The sequence below is a fragment of the Anolis carolinensis genome, chromosome 1, assembly GCF_035594765.1.
Source record: "Anolis carolinensis isolate JA03-04 chromosome 1, rAnoCar3.1.pri, whole genome shotgun sequence".
Classification (NCBI taxonomy): domain Eukaryota; kingdom Metazoa; phylum Chordata; class Lepidosauria; order Squamata; family Dactyloidae; genus Anolis; species Anolis carolinensis.
Window position 1 is genome coordinate 291,419,128 of NC_085841.1, and position 17,381 is coordinate 291,436,508.

The 17,381-nt window shown below is 41.2% G+C and overlaps 1 protein-coding gene and 1 long non-coding RNA gene across 9 annotated transcripts in view; one reads left to right on the forward strand and one right to left on the reverse strand.

The window, feature by feature from the left end:
• Positions 1–3,606, reverse strand: LOC134295425 (uncharacterized). Its single transcript, XR_010001990.1, has 2 exons — positions 2,321–3,606; positions 1–1,941 (listed from the first exon to the last, which is right to left on the reverse strand). It is a non-coding gene; the product is annotated as an uncharacterized LOC134295425 (long non-coding RNA).
• A 116-nt stretch (positions 3,607–3,722) lies between these two features.
• The window catches only part of caprin1 (cell cycle associated protein 1), a 33,755-nt gene continuing 20,096 nt past the window's right edge, over positions 3,723–17,381 (forward strand). For 6 of the 8 annotated variants that reach the window (XM_008117393.3, XM_008117392.3, XM_008117389.3 and 3 more), the window contains exons 1-2: positions 4,429–4,764; positions 13,910–13,972. In XM_008117393.3, coding sequence (XP_008115600.3) covers positions 4,570–4,764; positions 13,910–13,972 — 258 coding nt within the window. In that variant the 5' untranslated portion in view covers positions 4,429–4,569. Of the gene's footprint in view, positions 3,876–3,952; positions 4,087–4,428; positions 4,765–13,909; positions 13,973–17,381 lie in introns of those variants that run through there. The other 2 variants (XM_008117394.3, XM_008117395.3) reach the window with 2 other exon arrangements.

The window sequence follows — 17,381 nt, forward strand, 5'->3', positions numbered from 1 at the left end:
TTAAAAACTCATTAATAAATCAGTCTTTATTAAATCTTGAGATCACATTTAAAAAAAGAGATGTGAGAATTCTTAGAATTATGAAGACTTAAGCATTTATCCTTAGATTGATTAGTTTGAAATAAATGATAATGGTAAGATATAACAACAATGGGATTCGTGCAGCATCACTGATGATGGTTGGGTAGGCAATACTTTTGCTTGTAAGCAGGGGGGCGGGGGGGGGGGATCATGAGGCCCTCCAGATTTTGTTGGACTTCATGTTCCCAACCTGTGGTTATGATGGTAAAGGCTTCTGGAACTTGTCATCAAGAAGCACAATTCCCCCAAGCGCCTCAGAACTTTTTGTTTTGTTCATGTCAAAATCAAAGTCATGTAGAGGTGTAATGGTAGTCACCTAACTACAAGTTTGTAAATGTCCACCTGACTAGCTGTCCTTGTAGAGCAGTAATTCCTAAACTCTGGTTCTCCAGGTATTTTGGATTTCAACTCCCAACAGTGTCAGCCACTGGAAACTGAAGTCCAAAACACCTGGAGTGCCAGTTTGGGAATCTTTAATATAAAGGAAGAACAACTGCTAGGTGATCTGGCAGGGGAACCACATGTAATAATTTGGGGTAATGACTGAAATAGCATTTTATGTGTTATATCACTGAAAACAGAATATATTGCAGCATTTTAGAAGGGATTCCCAAAATTTATTGACAATGCAATCCCCATCCTCTCTAGGAATTTTCTAGATCACAGGAAGTTATCACAGAATCATGCTGGCAAATTCATTAGATTATACCTCTCTAGGAAGTTCTTAGAGGAATTGTATGGTAACTTCTGGTTGTTCATTTTAGTGATGTTCACTATTATCCAGTTTCCTGTTTCCACAGTAAGTTCAGATATATGACCTCACAGATATGGGAGTTATACAGTATTTAAAATGTGTATATATTGCCTTACTTGCCATGCCCTTCAGAAAGTTTACAAATATAGAAAAAGCAAAGTCCCCCATTGTCATATCAACATGTGCCTTCCAATTGCTTTCTTAGTGTCTTTCAAGTTGATTGTTGATGACCCCATAAATTTCATAGGGTTTTCTTAGAGAAGGAATATTTAGGCATGGTTTTTCTAATTCCTTTTTCTGGAATACAGTCTGCAGCATGAGGTATTCATTGTTGGGTTTCCAATCCATGTAATAACTAGGACTGACCCTCTTTAGCTTCCAATATCAGATGGTATTTAAGGCATGTGGGCCACACGATCACGTACCTGGAATATAAATAGATGGTAACTGGGGCGTGGGCAATCTGGCATTCATCTATGTATCTTAAAATCTGTATCAAAGATGTTAGAAGAATGTTCAATAAACATCCTGCCTATTAGGGGCAAGTTGCTCTATAAGGCCCACATTTCTTAAATACACAAAAACCTATCTGTTAAAGTGGCTAGAAACAACTAACTACTGCTTCTGAAGAGCACTTGAACTGTAATTTTTTGTTACATTTGATAATTTTAAAAGATATTTTCCACTCTGTTTGCCTAGGAAAAATGCTTAACAAAATCATGAGGGGATGTCTTACTTTCTCTTTCAAACTATTTTCTGACACTTTGGAATTCTTCTCCTTTTGCCTTTACTCTTCGCATAGCTTTTCCAATACTATTCCAAAGCCATTTCAAAACTGCAGTAAAACATTATTAAAATATTTATGAATAAAAATGTTAAAAGAAAACAAGGGCTTTCCAAATTCTTTTATGCTTACAAACATGCAGCCACTGCATATTTGGAATGATGATGCCAAATGAATGGGAGAAACTACCATCTGTTAGAAGGGCTCCTTGGTGGCGCAGTGGGTTAAACCGCTGAGCTGCTGAACATGCTGACCAATAGGTTGGCAATCCAAATCCGGGAAGCAGGGTGAGCTTCTACTGTTAGGCCCAGCTTCTGCCAACCTAGCAGTTTGAAAACATGAAAATGTGAGTAGATCAATAGGTACCGCTCTGGTGGGAAGGTAAAGGCATGGATGGTGCAATATCGCTGTCTTGCAGCGTTTTAATTTTTGTATACTTTTTATCATGTTTTGTTTTGTTTTATAGTATAGTTGTTGCTGGCCCTCGTGGCAGAATGTAAGCCGCTCTGAGTCCCCTCAGGGAGAAGGGCGGGGTATAAATGCATGTAATAAATAAATAAATAAATGCAGTTATGCCGGCCACATGACCTTGGAGGTGTCTTTAGACACCGGCTCTTCGTCTTAGAAATTGAGATGAGCACCACCCCCAGAGTCGGACAGGACTAAACTTAATGTCAGGGGAAACCTTTACCTTTACTTACCATCTGTTAGCTGAGTCTTAACTACTTCGGCTGAGTCACTGGTGCATTTTGTGACTATCCGAGGACTGGGAGATAGGTAGTCGCGTCTTTCTTAATCTCAGAGTGTAAACAGAACTGTTTCTTGTCTCTTCAGAAGCAGAGCACTAATAATTTGTAAGTAAAGAACACAGTAGCGACTCTGATCAAACAATGGCTGTATTGGCATTCAAGTTGCAACACGACTATCTAGGTGTTTCTAGAACTTAAGTTCCTTTATTTTGAGAATTCATGATATTTCCCAACAAGGATAAATTTAAAATTATTTTACTATGGGTGTAAAGGCAACTCCTTAGGTTACTTTCCTCAGCACTATTAACACAGAAAAGCAATGTTAACGCCTTCTTATAATGTATTACCAACAAATATTAGGAACAGGACTACAGCAAAAGCTTTTTACAATTGTGTTGTCGAAGGCTTTCATGGCCGGGATCACAGGGTTGTTGTATGTTTTCCGGCCTGTATGGCCATGTTCCAGAAGTATTCTCTCCTGACGTTTCGTCCCAGAGCTGGTTCAACAATGAGGCAAATTAAGCGGTCACTTGGGGCGCAAAACATACGGGGGCACAGTTGAGACTGCTTTTTCTGTCGATCTCTTGTAAAACATGATGTTTTGGTGCTTAATTTGTAAAATCTTAATGTAATTTGATGTTTAATAGGCTTTTCCTTAATCCCTCCTTACTATTCAACATTTTTATTTTTCAGTGATTGGTTTGGGGGAGGGGCACCAAAATTCTGTTCACCTACACTTGAAAAATACCTAGGGCCGGCTCTGTTTCGTCCACATCTATGGCAGGCATCCTCAGAGATTGCGAGGTACCTCACACCTCTGAGGATGCCTGCCATAGATGTGCGCGAAACGTCAGGAGAGAATACTTCTGGAACATGGCCATACAGGCCGGAAAACATAAAACAACCCTGTGATCCCGGGTGTTTGGGAGTTGAAGTCCAAAACACCTGGAGGGAGGGACGAAGTTTGCCCATGCCTGGTCTACAAGGATGTTGCCCAGGGGGGCGCCAGGATATGTTACTATCCTGTGGGAGGCTTCCCTCATGAAGCTGGACAGACGGGAGCTCACCCAGCTCTCGAAGGTACGTGCCACCGAGGAAACACCAAGCGAGCAAGCCAAAGAAAAGCCCTCCCTCAAAACCAAGCCCGGCCCACGGGAAGAGACCCCGCCTTGGGGCCCTTCAGCCACAGAAGCTCCTCCGCCTGACTATTGTGCTCCACGCTTAGGAGCCCGCCGCGCCCGCCCCACTCGTTCCCTCAGCCAGGCATTCCGCGAGGGCAGCCCCAGCGGCTGAGGACCCCTCTCGGCTCGCTCCCTGCCCTCTCCCCGCTTCTGTCTCTCTCGCCTCCCCGTCTCTAGCAGGAGGAACGGTGCAAGCGCCGGGCCGGAGTGGGCAGAGGCGGCCATTGGCCCTCCGCGAGTGTGAACGCAGCCGTTCCCTTACCTATCTGCCTCTCTCTCCCTCAGTTCCCATTCAGTCACGCAGGCGGGCGCGCGCATCTCACACGGTGAGGAGGGGGCGAGGGAGGGAGGCTGGCTCTCCCCTGAGGAGGAGGAGGCGTTGAATGCACAGCAGCGAGCGAGTGGGAAAGGGACGGAAGAGCGCCGCGGGGAGCCTGCCAATCACGCGCCGAGTTCCGAGCGCGAACTCTCTCTCTCTCACACACACACACTCCTCCCCTCTCTTTACCCCGCGCGCGCGAGCGACAGAGAAAGAGGGTTAGTTGGTTTGATCCTAACGAAGTCTAGCAATCGTTGGGCGCGCGCCTTGGCAGGTGCGGTCTAGTTCACGCGTTCGGAGCGGGGTGGGGGTGAAAAAGAATAGAATAGACAAAAAGAATAGAAAGGCCAGTTTGGGAATACATGGGCGTTATGTATTTGTGTGCGCGCGCCTTTAAGAATAAAAGCAATCCTGAGAGAGTAGGATCCCATTTCTGTGTATATGTGTATGCCTTTAAACGGAGTGGAATAAAAGCAATCTGGGGAGAGGAGGAGGAGGCGTTCGTCTCGATTCCTGCCTGCTTTGTGTCCCCTCTGGCGGCCCGTCCTCTCTGTCTTTCTCGCGCGCGCTCTCTCGCGTTCTCTCACCTCCCCCTCCCCGCCCGCCGCGGTCCGCCATCTGCCTGCCTGCCTTTCTCCCGCCCCTTCTTCCGTCTTCGGTCCCGTAACGCGCTCCTTTTCTCCTCACAGTCCCAGGAAGCGATGCCCTCGGCCACCCCCAGCAGCAGCAGCACGATGGCGAGCAGCAGCAAAGCGGTGAGCAGCGACGTCGCCGCGGCGGCGGCAGCAACGGCGGCGGCGGCGACTTCGGGCGGAACGAATTCGGTGCAGACCGAGGCCATGAAGCAAATCTTGGGCGTCATCGACAAGAAGCTACGGAACCTGGAGAAGAAAAAGGTGAGGAGGGGCTTGGCGAGGGCCCGTGGTAGTGCCTTTTGTTTCCGAGACCGGAGGGGAGGGGGAGAGGAGGCGACGAGGCCTCCTTTGTTCTCGGCCCGTGAGGCCCGCCGCCTCCCCCCTTTCCTCCCGCCCTAGTCCCGCGCACCCCCCTCCCACAGAGGCCTCCCTCCGCTTCAGCCGCCCCTGCCATTCCTCCCTCCCTCCCTCGGCAGCCCTGCTCCTTCCGCACATGGAGCCGGCCGGGACTCAACATGGCGGCGGTGGCGAGAGGCGGCCCTGAGAGGCTTCTCAGGGAGGGAGTCAAGCCTCATGGTGTCAGAGCGGTGGCTGGTTTCGCACAAAGGCCTTGCAGGGTGACTGCCAACCTGCCTTCTTTCCTACTCTTCCCCCTTCTGCCCCTTGACTTAACTCCTGCCACAGTTCTGGAGGAGTGGACAAGAGGCGAAAGGAGCGTGACCTTGGAGACCCCAGTTAAATATCAAAATAGCGAAATAATACGTCTGTTTGTGTGCATGTGAAAGGGCTTCCCTGTTTTAATTGTAGCTCCAGGTTGGGAGCTCAGATTTCTGCAGGGAGGTGGAGAGCCCATCTCCATTTCCCTGAAGGGACTCCGTGTGGCTCGCATGGGGACAAGCCCAACAACACAAGTTAAACCACAGAACAATTAATTAAAAACATTATCATTACATAAAACAATAAAGCACATTAACAGATTTAAAAGCAGGACAATAATAATAGCTAAACATTCAGAGGGTAAAATTGTGTAGAACTCTGAATAGGGCTCCTAGGAGGTATAAGGGCAATCAAAATTAGGGGCAGAGGAGTAATCTCAGTAAACAATAAAACCATAAAGGGTAAGGAACAATGATAAAGTGCAGTAACTGATAATGAGTTGTAAGCGGGCTGAGTATCTGGTAGGACTGTTTACTCAAAAGCACACCGGAACATCCACGTCTTTAGGTCTTTGCGAAAGATGGGCAGGGTAGGTGCCAATCTGATCTCCCTGGGTAGAGAGTTCTAGAGCCAAGGGGCCACCACTGAGAAGGCCCTCTCCGTTGTCCCCACCAGTCGTGCTTGAGACAAAGGCGAAAGCGAGAAAAGGGCCTCCGCAGCAGATCTTAAGACCTACACCTTGAATTAGGACCGGAAACGTATCGGTAGGCAGTGGAGTTGCTTGAACAGGGGGGGTTGACTGCTTCATGTAGCTCACTCCAGTTATTAGTCTGCAGAGTAGCAAAAGGAAGTGCCCACATCACAATAATAATAATAATAACTTTATTTGCATACCACCCTATCTCTCCAAAGGGGCTCAGGGTGTTTTCCAACATATAAGGCAAACTTAGGGCCCTTCCACACAGCCCTATATCCCAGAAAATCAAGGCAAAAAAATCCCACAATATCTGCTTTGAACTGGGTTATCTGAGTCCACACTCCGATAATGTGGAATTTTCTGCCTTGATATTCTGGGCTATAGGGCTGTGTGGAAGGGCCCTTAGGCAATCCCTCATTGTCCAAGCATGGTTGTCTTCCAGGTGTAGTGTAGCAAACATTCAATTGCCGGAAAGGAAATTATACAGACAATGCATCGAAATAGACACATTCAGCGGTTTAACACAATCTAATGAGCTTCACTAACAAAATATCAACAACTAAAAGTATCCTAAAATGCCAAAAACCTGTTAAAAGACACTAAAGGTAAAAAATAAAAATATAAAAAACCCATTTCATTGTAGCTCCATTAGTAGAAGTTCAATAAACCAATGGCCAGGAGTAATAATAATAATGATAAAACTTTATATCCCGCCACTATCTCCCTGAAGGGACTCGGGGCGGCTTACACAGGCACTCCAGGGTGCACATATACATACAACTGGTAAAAACGGTACACAAGTATAAAACTTATAGCATAAAATCAAAATAATATGATGTTAAAACAACAGTAGTTAAAATTAACTGCCATCAATTAACAAAGTGCCAAGTGTCAACTTCATATGGACCCATTCAGCCTACTTGAGGTCGAAAGCCTGTTGGAACGCAAGGATTGAAGGGTGGGAGCTAATCTAATCTCTTTTGGGAGGATATTCCAGAGCCAGGGAGCCACCACAGAGAAGGCCCTCTCGTCCCCAACAACCACACTAGAAAAAGTGGTGGGACCGAGAGAAGAGCCTCCCCTGTAGGTCTCAAGAGCCTGCGCTGGTTCATAGAAAGAGATGTGCTTACGAAGATAGGTTGGACTCGAAGCATATATGGCTTTGTAGGTAATTACAAAATGAACGCGGTCAACTATAAAAAGGCTGGGCTGGGGATTGTGCAACAACGTATCAGGGCCAGGGAAGTGGATGAAGTGAAGGAGAGAGTGCTATCTGGTTACCTAGGGACTGGGCCTAGAGACTAATCATTTTCGAAAATTTGCTGTAACATCCAGGTTTTCAGATTCCTATGAAAGGAAGACAGTGTGGGAGCTTGTCTAATTTCCCTGGGGAGGATGTTCCAGAGACGGGAGACCAGCACAGAGAAGGTCCTCTCCCTTGTCGCCACCAACTGTGATTGTGGTGGAAGCGAGAGGAGAGCCTTCCGGGCAGCTCTTAGAGCTCTTGGAGTTTATAGGGGGAGATGTGATCCTGAAGATAGGCAGGGCCCGAACCATTAAGGGCTTTGTAGATCATTACCTGCACCTTAAATTGGGACCAGAAACTTATTGGCAGCCCCCGAGTTAGGAACATCCAACTTACATACAACTCACAGTTAAGAACAGGGCTGAGACAACGGGAAGTGAGAGAAATCTGCCCCTCAGAAGGGAAATTCACTCCTGGAAGAATTATCATAGGGAAAAGGTGCCTACACTGAACCTTCATCACCAATCCTTGTTTCCACAACAAGCCACATATTTCAAAATCCAATTATCACAGGGACAGGAAGTGAGGTGAAATCTTCTGAACAGGGGCACATATGGCAAAACAAACACCACAGGGATGTTAACCCTTCCCTACGCTATCAAAAGCTAAAAAATACATTTGGCTGGAGGTACACTTAAAAAGGTACCTCTTTCAACTTATAAACAACTTCAACTTAAGAACAAACCTACAGAACATCTTGTTTGTAATTTGGGGACTGCCTGTATATGTTTTGTAGTAGTACATCAGTATTAACTAGAATCTTCATTGTTTAGAATCATAGGCAAAAGACACTTTCAAGACACACAACAGCAACAATAATGAGTTCTGTTCAAATATTGAAAAAGAGACTAGCAATCCTGGCTGCATTTAGAAGGTCATACACTAGACTTACTGTCTTCTGAGAATTCATGTTTATTATTATAAACATCTGAACATTGCCGCCAAATCCACCTTTGCCTGGTGGTACCTGGCAATTGGATGCGGGACTTAGAAAATGTCAATTGCAGTGACCTCCCAGAAGTAGGGTACTTTGAAATTAGCTTTTGTGGTAAGACCCTGAGAGTTTTCTGTCTGCTTGTTTTTAATGCCCCTGTGACCAGGAGAGCATTGCAGTTGTTTTTTCATAGAACCATAGAGTTAGAAGAGACCAGAAGGCCATCTGGTCCAACCCTCAGCCATGCAAGAATACACAGTCAAAACACCCCCAGTAGATGGCCATCCAGGCTCTGCTAACCCCCCTCCCTAAAGAAGGTTAAGTATTGTGTTGACTTTTGTTCCCATTACTAGAATTGTAGCCTTAAGGTTCTATAGATAAATCTGGAAACCTGTGACATTTGCATTCTAGTTGGCATGCATAGGATCAAATTTCACAATTAGAGCAGTTTGAGTGTTTCATTATAGTTTTGGCTATTATAGTTATCAAGGTAACCTTTCATTGTCTGAAGGCCTTGCATTTGTTCTCTTGCTGCAAGCCTAGTATAAAAGGTATATGATTGGAAGAAAAAAAAATGAATTGGATCTAAAATTCCTTTTACTTTTAGGACAGTTTTGATTCAGCAAAAGAATCCCAGTAGTGGAATGAGAAACAGTTCAACATTAAAAGAAGAAGCATACCCCTCCGTCCAGGCTCACACGTGTTCTTCACAGCCATGAGGCTGTCAGAAGCTTTTGCTTTAGTGTTTGATAAACCATAGCTTGCTGGGTTTGAACCCAAACAAATTTTGGTAAATCATTTGCAATTCTACCACTGGAAACAAGTGAATTTGAAACAATATTTTATAAAGTGATTTGTTTTAAATTTCTTTGTATCTTCTTTGAAGATTCTGTATCAGTAAGAATGTGAACTCAAAGAAGACCATGCTGACACTTACAGTTTTTAATCATGGCTTAATCATGTTTGAACAAAATGCTAATTGGTTTGAAAGTGGAAAATGAGATAGGAAACTTCTTAAATGTTGTACTTCACATCAAATAACAGATTTTATGGGCATATGGGTGAGGGTATGGGGGTCAAGTTTTGTTTTACCCTGGTCCCTTCCCTTTCTTGTCTAAAATTGTTCCTGAATAAGACTCCAGAAATTTCAGAGGCTTCAATTTGCTTTTTAGATGTAATGTTGACCCTCTGATGTGATCTACACCGTGATTGTTTTGAAACAGGAAGTGTGTCTATGGTGATTTTTCTTACTCAAAATAGGCCCTAAGGGAAGTTGAAATTACATTTAAATAAAAATGGCATGCCCCAGAAGGTTCTAGGGTGGGCTGGTGGTGGCTAAGTGGGGCCATGTCCCTCTCCTACATTGCTCCCCTAGACTGAACCAATGTAAAGGCAGTCCCCAAGTTACAAACATTCAACTTACAAATGACTCACAGTTAAGAATGGGGTGAGGCAACAGGAAGTGAGAGAAAACTACCCCTTGGAAGGGAAATTAACTCTTGAAAGAGTTATCATGGGGAAAAGGTGTCTCAAATGAAGCTTTCTCGCCAATTCTTGTTTCCACAACAAGGGACAGAAAGTAAGGTGAAATCTTCTGAGGGGCATAGACAGCAAAACAAACACCACAGGGATGTTAGCCCTTCCCTATGGTATCCAAAGCTTTAAAAAAAATTGGCTGGAGTTACACTTTAAAATGTACCTATTCTGACTTACAGACAAAATTCAACTTAGGAACAAACATAACGAACCTATCTTGTTCATAACTTGGGGACTGCCTGTCTTCATTTTCTGTTTTAAAGTTATGTCAATAATCTGTGGTCAATATTTTTGTTTTCTTAAGGTTGAACTGTAAACCTGTCCTTGCACATTCTTCCTTGACCTTTGTTCCAAGTCTATTTTCTGCCTGTATTGTGGTTTTGAAGGTAGCCTCTTGTTCTGAGTACAGATTACACATCAGGAAAATTGAATATTGTGCCATACCCATTTCTTTAAAGATGATCCAACATTTTTTATCATCTGCATCACAAGTGTTAAAATGCAAGACCTGTCACATAATTTTGTGTGACCTGAGAGGCTTTGAATGCCAGGGCAACATTGTTAACATTTGTAAAGTCTTTGTTGATAAAAATCTATTTTAGTTTTAACTAAAATCTGTCTTGATAGCTTGAAGCAGCTCTATTGCTATGCCATATTTTCTGATTATTTGCTTCTCTAAAGTTCACTGAATATAGCTTCCACTTCAGATTGTAAAATTGCAGATTTATCTTCCAAAGATTCTTCCTTGAATGAATTTGTCATCCCTTCATCTCTTATATAGTACTTCTGTGTGCTGTTTCCTTTTTTTTAAAGTACTTGGCCATGTCATGTAATATGTAGTAGAGAGCACCCGCTCTCTTTGTTTCAGTTTGCTTTTGATTTTTCAGATCTTGTGGAAGAGATCTCTTCTTCCTTTTTCCTTACTATCTTGTATTTCTCAGCATTGAGTATTACAGTTCTCTTTGTTCCTGTTCACAAGTTGTTCCTCTTTCTCTTTCCTTTTACTATTTCTTCTTGACTGCTTGAAGGTTTCATCTGTCATCCATTGAGGCTTCTCTTCCTCTTTGGCTTCGGGTAGGGTTTTTGTTTTTTGTTTTTTTTTGTATTCCTCTCTGACAGTGTGCTTGGCTTCAGTCCAGATTTTTTCTTGTTCCTGATCAATTAGGATTAATAGTGCAACTCTATTTTTTACATTATCTTTTAGAATCTATAGGAATGTTTTTCAGGTTGTGTTTTGGCGTTTTAGTGGGCAGTCTTCTTTAGCTTTACACAGATTTTTATATTTACGGAGAGAATGGAACTTCTCCATTGTCTGCTTCTGGTTATGTAGTCAATTTGATTTCTTTATTGGCCATGTGGTGATGTCCATAGATATACTCACCTTTTTGGTTGCTTGAAGAATGATCAACTGTTGGCCTCACAAAATTAAGTCAATCATTCTCCTGCTTCATTTCTTGATCCTTGGCCAATTTTTCTTGCAATGTTTAATTCTGCTCTGTTTCCTATTTTTGCATTTCAATTGCCTATGATTAACAAGTAGCCCTGTTTTGGTGTGTGATCAATTTCCTCCTGGACTCCACCACAGAATATTTCAATGTTTTTTTTCTGTCCTTTTAGTTGGAGCATAAACCTAGGCTATGGTTATTTTGATGGGTTTTCCTTTGAGTCATTGATATGCTTCTCTTCTGGCACCCAAAATGGCAGGTACATTGCCTTCTTTGGGTTCCCCCACATTGCTGCTTAATGTTGCTTGGAAAGAGAAAAAGGTAGGGAAGGAGGGAGGGCTGTCTTCCTTTCTCTGGTTTGTTCAATGGAGGGGTACACTGAGTGCCCTAAAACTCTTAAAAGGGAATTCTCACCCACATCTCTTGCTCTGGTTTCGTAATAGAGGCAGATTGCATTCGTTGCTCACCTCCTTCTTTTTCCAGATTGTATTCACATTATTTTTCCTAATCTATATACCTTTCTAGATCTGTATCGTCCCTTACGAGCCTATGAGAACTTTTAAGATCATCTGGGGAGGCCCTTGAAAACATGGATGTTTCAATGTGCCTTTGAATAACAAATCAGTTCGCACCACCACCACCACACAGTCCTAATTTACTCTTGCAGGTTTCTTGCACTGTATCCCACTCCTGGTCCTATTATCCTGTGTTTTGCACAAGCCCCGCCCTTCCCTTACAACTTTAATAGTCTCATTTCTGTTCTGTAATTATCATGTTTTTGTGACATATTTTAAGATGATCATATTTTGGTTTTTGATTAATGGTTTTAAACTATATTGTTCTGTTATGTGTTTTCATCTTGTATTGTGTTTAATATTTGTATGTCAATTTTCTTGTTCTCTGGGCTTTGTCCCCATGTAAGCTGCCCCAAGTCCCTCCAGGGAGATGGAGGCGGATTATAATAAAGTTGTTATTATATTAATAGTAAAATATGTGTTGCATTCAGAAAGTATGTAATGCAGTCCCCAACATTTCCAGTATCACTGAGGAGGGGGAAGCTTACCTGGGACCTTGGCTTCTTTGAACTGGTTAATTTCTGAATTTGAACAAACTGGAACCAGCTTTACATTATTAGTATTAGCATTATATTTATATATTATATTTATTTGTATCCCATTTTTTATCTCTAAAAAGAGATCCAAGGTTGTTACAGCATAGTCTCACTTATCCAATCTTCGCTTATCCAATGTTCTGGATTATCCAATGCAGTCGGCCTCCCGCCCAGATCCACAGCTTTTTTTCTAGGCAGCAAGGACTGAACTTTTTATGGATTTAACTTCCGACAATGTTGTTACTGCAAGTTCATTTTATGCCATTCTGTCTTTATTTGTAGTCAATTTATTAGTAGCCAATGTTTTATAGTCAGTGTTTTCAATACATTGCAATGTTTTGGTGCTAAATTCGTAAATACAATAATTATTACTACATGACATTACCATGTATTGAACTGCTTTTTCTGTCGATTTGTTGTAAAACATGATGTTTTGGTGCTTAATTTGTAAAATCAATGTAATTTGGTGTTTAATAGGCTTTTTCCTTAACCCCTTCTTATTATTCAACATTTTTGCTTATCCAGTGTTCTGCCGGCCCTTTTATGTTGGATAAGTGAGTCTCTACTATGCTTCATTTGGAAATGTGCAAATTGTGGTTGGACTTGAGTAGCTAGACATTATTCCATGTAACAAGCTGTTATAATTACATTTATATCCCTGTTTTATCTCCTGATTGAGACACAAAGCTATAAAGTCCAGTCCTTCCACAGTGTTATGCTTTCAATAAAGAAAATGGGTTTGTTTAGAAAATACACCTTTTGTGCACAACTGTATTAATAAAGTTAATATATTTTTTGTATAATAGGAATTTAGACTCAATATACAGTTTAATACAAAGACCTTTCCAACTTTTGCAAAAAGAAACTATAGCTTTAAAATGCAGTACAAAAATTGTCTATAATTTGTCATTGATTGGAGTTTTCAAATTGGTATAGTTTTTCAAAACAGAAAAAATAAAATTTAAACATTTATTGATTTCATAAAAGAACACTAACAATGCAGTTGAGTCGTATGCTCACGGTGATGGGTTTTTTAAAAACAGTTATTTTATGTTTCTTTTAAGGCTACCTCTACAAGACTGTCTCACAACATATAAAAACACATTCATTTGGGGGGTTTTTTGTCTCTGAATATAGTCTATTAAGATAATACAAACGTTATATTCCAATTGTAGTAAGTATTCTAATAGCTAGTAAGTGTCACTTTTCCACTAAGTCCTGAGCTATTTAATTTAATAGAATAATAGAGTTGGAAGAGATTACTTGGGCCATCTAGTCCAACCCCCTGCCTTGTAGGAAAAGCACAATCAAGTTCATTATATGATCTATATAGTTTCAGTTTGTGTTCAAACTGAAATGGGCTTTGTATGCTCTGTGAAGTATGTACAGTTGGCCCTCCATATCCATGGATTCTGAATCCTACATATTCACACATCCATGGCTTTGGGGGGGGAGCTATTATCTTTCTCTTTATCTAGATATACAAGCACACTCTTATGTACTATATATATATATAATCAAACGACAAATCTATATTTTGCCATTTTATATAAGGGACACCATTTTACTATGCCATTATATGTAATGAATCCACAGATTAAAGATCCTGGAGTGAAATACTAGCAGATACTGGGGGCCCACTGTAAAATCATATCCTGGTTCCATTAAATTTGTTTGAAATATATATGTATTCTGAAAGGGCTTTTTTTTTCATTTACAGGGCAAACTTGATGATTATCAAGATCGAATGAATAAAGGAGAACGCCTTAACCAAGATCAATTGGTAAATGTTTCTTTTGACACTTGTTGCAAGTTTATTTGACAAAGATTTGTTTTATGCCTTGTTCTCTCATTCTGTCTAGTCTCATCAGTAATGGAGACGAAACCTATTATTATCAAGTGAGGTGATTCCAGGCAAGACAGATGCTTGCTATTAAAGTCCTAACCTGGTGGTGGAGGTGTGTCGACCAGTTCTGGATGGGGTTACATTCCCCTTAAAAGACTGTTTGCAGCATGAGAGTACTCCTGAATCAATTTCTCCAAATGTCAGCCCAAGTTGAGGTGATGGTCAAGAGTGCTTGTTACCAGCTTTGGTTGATATTCCAGCTGTGCCCCTTCTTAGAACTGGAGGATCTAAAGATGGCAGTGCACACACTGGTAACCTCAGGCTTGAATTTCTGCAACATGCTTGAATTTCTGCAACATTGAGCTACCTCTGTACCAAATTAAGAAACTCCAGTTCAAAATATAACAGCCAGGCTAGTTACAGGAATATCCAGGAGTGAGCATATTACATACAAAGTAAATTTACTCTACTGGTCCTCACAATTCATTTCTGGGCAAAGTACAAACTGTTGGTTTTGACCTTTAAAGTCCTACATGGTTTGGGTCCAGGTTACCTACAGGATTGTCTTCTCCCATACAATCCACCCTGGGCATTGAGGTTCTCTGGGGGGCAGCTACTGCAGCCAGCCAGAACCCGATTGACAATTATCATTCAGAGGACCTCTTCATTGACCACCCCAAGACTGGAATGACCTGCCGGAAGAGCTCTGACAGCTACATCAGCTGTTAGAATTTAAGACTCAACTGAAGACCCATCTCTTCCAGCAGGCCAACCCAATCAATTTTCAACTGAATTTAAACCTGCATTTTATTGGTGTTTCTCTTGTGTGTATTTTGTTATGTGTATTTTAATAGTGCTGTGTTTTATCTGTCTGTTTTAATTTAATACATCATTTTTATTAATTATATAATAACAAAATTTTATATTCCACAACCTTTGTTTAACTTCCAGACTGTGCCCCAGGTTATCCAATTAGAAGTTGAGGTACCATCAAATGTCCTAACCTATAATACAAAAGGAAAAAAAGACATGTATTAATTTATTACATCTACCCAATGCTTTGTCTAATCATTGTTCTTCTTTTCATCACTCTTAGTCTTTTATAGTAAAAGTTAATAGTAGCCAGTCTTTCCAAGCTTTCATTAATTCATTCTGTGTCTATATGTCAACCACTTTTTTCCAGTTTTGTCTTTGCTCAAGTTCCTTATTACTGCTTGAATGATCCCTGGCTTCTTTCCCGCGACTCAGGTCTTGTGTACTTCCACTTAATTCCACTTGTTCTCCATTGTGAGCCCCTTCTGGCTCTTCCGAATCTCTTTTGAACTTATAGTAGTCGTCTTTTGCCTGCTGATGTGTGATAATCCAGTATTGCTTCTTGCAAAGGAAAATAGAAGGCTTCCTGTTTTTCCCCTCTAAAGAATATTTATGCAGTATTTCCTTGCTTTCATGTTCTGGAGTGTCAATTAATCTGGTTTCTTCTTTCTTTCATTGCTTTTTCTGTCGTCCGCTATTTTTGGATCTTCCAGAAAATTGTATTTCTTTTCTAGTTTATCCACACAGTCACTAGCCAGTTTTGGATCTGTTGTCACTTGCTTCAAAGCCTCCATCACTTTTGCCCAGTCTTGTTGAAATTCCAATTTCAATAAATCTAGATCTTGTCTCATCGCTTTACGAATCTTCTGCAATTCATCCAGAAGTTGCAGTTCTGAATCTTTCACTGTAGTTGTCCTCATTATTCCACAGCTGTCTTTTATTTACAGTTTTAGCAAGGTTGTTCACAGTTTTCTAAAAGTCTTCACAAAACTTGGCATTGATTCTTGAACAGTCTGGAAAAACGTTCTGTTTTCATACTATTTTCTTGCTATTTTGAACTGAAAGAAGAAAAATTCTTCTAGCCTAACAATTCCAAGAGAAAGAGAAAAATAACAAAAGGGGGGGCAGATGAAGAATTGTTCAAAAATAATTCTCTAATAAAAAAAATCCTATAGAATACAACATAATAGTTTTATTGTCATTGTACATTCTTGCAGTGACACCAGAGGCACTGCAAGTGGCCAGCTTCTGATCAAAGGAAATTTAGTATAATGCAAAGTTTTTAACTTTGTTTGTCGGTTTTCCATAAATTATAACCGTATTCTCAATTCGCTTTTGACACGATAAATAAATTGTACTATTGCACAATGAAATTAAATGCATTCCCCAGCACACACCACGAAGCAGCACACCATCCCTTCACACCCTCTCACCCGCACAACCCCCAATGTCACATCAATGCAATACCATGGCGTTAGACATAGCCACAGCTCTAAGATAAAAGCTATCTCATAGTCTGCTTGTCCTTGTTTTTGTCACCTTGTACCATCTGCCAGATGGCAATAATTTAAAAAATATGCTGGGTGAGATGGATCCCCAAGAAGGCTTTGAGCTTTCTTTATAGTAAATTGTATCCAAAAATGTAGGATAAAATTCTAACCTGCAGCATAGAAAAGGCAGTGAATCAAAACTGATTCAGCTGAAATTTACATCGGACAAAGAGAAGTGAACTTGTAATCTATTGTGAAAAGGTTTATGATCAAACAAAGTGTTCTTTGGAGTAAAATTGATGGTCTCCAAATAATCAAGCTGATAACAAACATCTCTGCAAACCTTTCTGTTTTCCCTTTTGATGGCTGAGACCTCTGCTTCAATGATCCCAATGCTGCTTGCCCACAGACAACTTTCTCTCAATCCCAGTTCTATGGGGAAAGCAAAATAAAGCAAAATAGTAAAATGATAAAATGATTATTTGTCTTTATAAGCTTATTGTTCAGAAGGATGCTCCATATGAACATTTGCCCAGTGCTTTTCCAGACAATGGGGATCTCGAAGTAAGGAGATGGTGGTTTTCAGCTGGCTACCTTGTCAACCTTGAGGTCTCTTTCTGAGGCCTCTTCTGACCCCAGGCAGCATTTTATGGCTTGCTAATTTCCCCATCGCTGTCTCTTTCCCGGGACACTTATCAGTTAAAAGTTTTAAAAACTGTTCCTGCAACAAGGTCTGTCATTCCCTAGAACCTAGCATGAGCTGAGGAACGTGGTTCTCTTGCATTCCCAGAAGTCTGTCTTACCTGTCTGTTTTAATTGTGTTGTGCTCTATATTGAGCCACAAGGAGAGGTGGGTAACACATTTATTTAAAGATACAGCTGTGATTTTGGTTTAAGAACTGACATTATTTGAATACTGCATTTATTCTGACAGTTTTGTATGGAAGGTACCATTGTTTTACAAAACAAGTAAAAAACTAAAATATATTCTCAAATGTGACTACAACGAAGCATCCAGTAGATATTTTTAACAGATTACAATG